This window comes from Triticum aestivum, chromosome 6B, assembly GCF_018294505.1.
Source record: "Triticum aestivum cultivar Chinese Spring chromosome 6B, IWGSC CS RefSeq v2.1, whole genome shotgun sequence".
Taxonomy (NCBI): Eukaryota; Viridiplantae; Streptophyta; class Magnoliopsida; order Poales; family Poaceae; genus Triticum; species Triticum aestivum.
This window is the reverse complement of record NC_057810.1, coordinates 425,035,123-425,039,898: the sequence shown is the minus strand read 5'-3', so window position 1 is coordinate 425,039,898 and position 4,776 is coordinate 425,035,123. Positions and strand designations below refer to the sequence as shown.

Genomic DNA, 4,776 nt, shown 5'->3' with positions numbered 1-4,776 from the left:
TAAAATGCAACACGCAAGCACATGACATGGCAACAACGACGAATAACTGGCAGACACCTGGCGCATCAAATCCGGGGCGTTACAAACACGATCAAAAACTTCCAGATAAGTAGACTAGAGAAATAATCAAGTATAGATCATTTAGCTGGTCTGTTCCTTGGCCCCATGTGCCACTATTATCCATGAGCTTATTAATGTGATGACGTTTTTTTTTGGCCGATGCAACCTTGTGGAAGAAAGTTGTATATGTGTCACCATGGAGCAACTAGTTCGCTCTCCCTTTTAGGATATTTTTTTCTTACATCTTCTCTTGGTCTAAAAGGTTCTCAATCAATACTTATAGATGAATTTTTATAGGGAAACCGTTGGAGATGCTCTAACAATATAAAGCTAGACTAAGAGTTGTTCCTAAGAAAATACTTTCTTTAGATCACTACTTTAGTGACCCAAACGACTCTTATATTTTTTTACCGAGGAGTACTAATTTTTTTAGAAAAACGGGTCGAGCTATTGGTACATGGTAAAGGCATGTACAATGGTGCTATCTTAGCAGTGCCACGCAGGATAAATGATGAGGTGGAGGAGAGAGAACCCGTAAGAAAATATTTGCCTTCTCTTATTTAAAAAAAGACAAGAGATGATCTCTTAGCACAATATGTCTCACCACGTTTTTACGAATAGCTAGTTATTGAAGATAAGGCTAAGACATGACCCATTATAGACGTTTTTTTTGTCATATCTAAATTACATGCAAGACTTAAGATAAGACTATCTTATCAACCATTGTACATGTCCTAATTGGTCTTTCCCATAGAAAAACGTGGTAACGGGTTATGAAACCGATCCTAATTCTCCCCGACCCTACCCATGAAGTGTGATGCCGTGACCGCGTCTCCTCCCGCAGTCCACCTTCCCCTCTCCCTCTTCCTTCCTCTCCCGCCGCCGGCGAAACCTTGCTCGCGAGGGGTATACGCGGGGAGAGAAAGATGGGGAACGTGTTCGTGAAGAAGCCTAAGATCACGGAGGTTGACAAGGCCATCCTCGCCCTCAAGACGCAGCGCCGCAAGCTCGCGCAGTTCCAGCAGCAGGTCCCCTGCTCCCGCCCTGCCCGATCCCATCATCTGTTTCCCACCCCCGTCCTACTATACCATCTAATTGTTGTAGTTTGTAATCGTGATCATTGAGATTCGATTCTGGTAGTTTATCGATCTCCAATTTCGCCCCCCGGCCCCCGGGGCTAGGTAATACCAGGTTTGGTGCCAATACCGCTCATTGCGCGACTGCGGGCGCAGTTGGGATTAGGTTTTGCATAACGTGGTTTCTATAACTGAATGGGGACGAGCTTTTTCCACCTTGTTAGTTTCGTCAGTAGGGCCCAGTTCTGGTGTGGTTTGTTGTTTGCCATTTTGGGTTGACAGTAGTGATCCAGATTTAGAATGTATGGCGGTGTCATCAGGACAAGAGTATAGGTTTTGGGTCGGGTTATAATGTACTAGTACCTCTGTCCCATAAGTAAGATGTTTTTTGACACTAGTGTAGTGTGAAAAAACGTCTTACATTATGAGACGGAGGGAGTAGTAAGTATTAAGGTGAATGTAAGCGAGAACTGCACATTCATGTTATCAAATGAGGATATTACTTTCCAGAGCATATTGAGAAAACCAGACTGGCTTGTAGTGCATGCTTTGGTGCGCTGCCCTTATCTCGGTCTATCAGCGCTAGCGGTGTGGGAGTCGTTTGCTAGTGCAAACTAGCAAACTATCTGATTTCTGTACTAGCATGTTGTGCCAAGAAATTATTTCGCCATCGGGTTTCGATACCTTTAGGTGGGTATAACTTGTCGTGTTGTGATGAACTGTTCAAATATTCTAACTGAACTAATGAGCGTGTCTTGCATTAAATCACTGGAATGATGTTTCTACTTACAATTAAGATGGCACTGATTCTGTTTATGTATGGTTTACTTTTCTTCCTTCCAGCTTGAGAAGGTGATCGAAGCAGAAAAGGAAGCTGCACGCCAGTTGGTTCAACAAAAGAAGAGAGACAGAGCTTTGATTGCACTGAAGAAGAAGAAATCCCAGGAAGAGCTCCTGAAACAAGTTGATACATGGCAAATGAATGTCGAACAGCAGGTTAGTAGTTTACTGGATAGATTCTGGCTCCTAATGAATTGCATGTTCATGTATAGAACAGAATGTCTGTATTTCTGCTTTAGGTAAGTGAATCTGACCAGCATTAAGTCTCTTTAGTTTTGATCTATAATTTGACAGTCTGTTCTCTGTTCTCTTGTTGAAGCTGGCAGATATTGAACTAGCAAGCAAGCAAAAGGCTGTATTGGAAAGCCTAAAGACTGGAAATGCTGCCCTTAAGTCTATACAGAGTGAGATTAACATCGACGATGTCCAAAAGTTAATGGATGACACAGCTGAGGCCAAGGCTTATCAGGATGTAAGTTCAATAAAATTTTCCAGTCCACTGGTTACTACATTTATAATGCTTTTGTCCACGTGAGGTTCTTCCATCTTATTTGAAGTCATTGTACATGTTTTTCTTACAACATCCTTAGTTGACGCGTTATACGTAAAGTGGCACCTCGGATCTCTGTAAAAGCTCATTTCATCTACTTCTGTGGAACTAGTTAGACAATGTACATCATGTGGACTATGTGATAGTTGCCTGAAAATCAGTACTGATTTCGTTCTTACACCATTTAAATATATATAATTAGCTCTGTAGTCTGCAACTTAAACATGAGCAGTTCTACAAAGTATTACGCTTCTGAAATTGTGACTTATACAAGTAGCTAATAGAAGAATCAGTTTATCATCTGTTATATTATATTATTGATGTCTTTGTACTTGTTAATCAATGCCCGTAAATTTGGTTTCATCTGATTTTGATGAGCTCCCTGCTATTTCTATTGCCAGAGTTATTTATATTTGAATCCAGTTTTCATCACTTCCTTCTCGTGATCTTACCATCTGTTGCGGTATATGCCCCCAAAGACAATGCCTGTAACCTTTTTACTTTGCTTATCAACTGATATTGATTGCAGGAAATAAATGCCGCTCTGGGTGAACAACTATCTGCTGAGGATGAGGAGGCTGTCATGGCTGAATTCGACAACTTGGAAGCTGAGGTTTTTTCCCAAAAGCTTCAAGAGTTTTCAACCTTTTGATTTATGAAAAATACCAACATTATAAACTTTGAGTTCTGAGCTTAAATGAAGATTTGTTTCTCTGCTAAATTTTATTGTCATCTGTTCTTTTCAGCTTGCACTTGAGTCTCTGCCTGATGCTCCCGTTACTGAAGTACAACCTGAAAAGAAAACTAAGGCGCCGGCTTACACTGAAGCTCCAGCTGAAGACATTGATGATGTTATTGAGCTTCCTGATGTACCTACTAAAGCGCCAGAGAGGCCTGAAGCTCCAGAAAAAACAAAAGGTTCTGATCTCATGTTCCTTCATTTTTGGAGTTTAGCCTGTTTCATTTGCATCTAATAATTTTTATGGTGTATTGATGATGTGTTTTGAATTGACAGTCTTGGAAGAGCCACTACCTGCATAGTTGGTGGAGCTGAGCTGAACAGGGCACTCCAAGTCCTGCGGTTTGCAGGAGCTGTAAAATATCTGCCATTTGATTGTACTACTTAATTTTGTCATTTCATAAGTTTCATTGTGTACAGAATCTGAAATGTTGGTCTCGGTTATCAATTGATGCAGTGACGACCTGTGCCTGTTGTACATTTAGTAGTCTCAGCATCGATTATGGTATCAGATGTCCTGTTGTTTCTTGATTGTTGTTTGTAGATTGATAGATCCAGCTACAATTAAGTTGTGTTAACTGGCATTCTGCTTCATTGGTTGGATCTTTACGACGACTTGGCTACTTTGCACTCAGGTATGTAAACAGTTCCATTTCATGTTCATCATTTCTGATCTGACACCTGCTCTTCTAGATTTCTGCCGCTACACATAGCAAGTTTGGTGCAGACATTTATGTAGTTGCTGGGTTCAGTATGTTGCTGCTGCTGGCCAAGTCAGTGTTGTAGCTGCTGCTGCTGGTGATCTTGCTGTTAAAATGGTCTGTTGAGATTGATGCTGAAAAATGGTTGCATTCCTATTTTAACCATTTTAACAACATGTCAATAACAAGTAGTGTGTTCCTAGAAATGGCAAATTGATAGAAAAGAATGATGTTATGCCAGAGTTATATAAGGAATGCTCAAGTACCGTGTTATGAGTAACTGATTATTTTTAGAATGGATGTGGCACTGACAGGTTTTCAGCATGCTATTTTAACCATTTTAACAGCATGTCAATACAAGTTATAGAGAACAACATTGACAATTACATTTTATTAGCTGTTAAACGATTAAACTTCTATGAAGCTGCACACGTTTTTGAAATTCTACGTATGTCTAGGTCCATGCCGCACAATGGACTGGATCCCATTTATCTGGTCAATCAAATAATCTTATACTCCAATTATGTTGAGACCCAAATTTAAGCTGGATTGTGTCTCCTAACAATATTTGTTCTTGTCATCTAGTATTATCTTCTACTCCCTCTGTCCCAAAATAAGTGTCTCAACTTTGTATCAACTTTGCTTATTTTGGGACGGATGGAGTATGTTATTACTATGAACATGCTGTAGATAACCAGTGAGGATTGTTTGTATGGATGAGTATTCTTCATTATCTATTGAGTGTAAATACTTTCTTCATAGTTTTTTTTAACTCATAGTACCTTGCTGAAACACCTAGTGAATTGAATT

At 40.0% G+C, this 4,776-nt stretch overlaps 1 protein-coding gene across 1 annotated transcript; it reads left to right on the top strand.

Annotated features, from left to right (window-relative positions):
• The first annotated feature begins 818 nt into the window (after positions 1–818).
• LOC123137336 (vacuolar protein sorting-associated protein 20 homolog 2) lies at positions 819–3,778 on the top strand. The gene is made up of 6 exons (XM_044557053.1): positions 819–1,088; positions 1,980–2,132; positions 2,296–2,448; positions 3,056–3,139; positions 3,273–3,444; positions 3,542–3,778. Exons 1-6 carry the CDS (start codon positions 987–989, stop codon positions 3,565–3,567), a joined length of 690 nt encoding a protein of 229 aa, XP_044412988.1. The 5' UTR covers positions 819–986; the 3' UTR covers positions 3,568–3,778.
• The last annotated feature ends 998 nt before the right edge of the window (positions 3,779–4,776 follow it).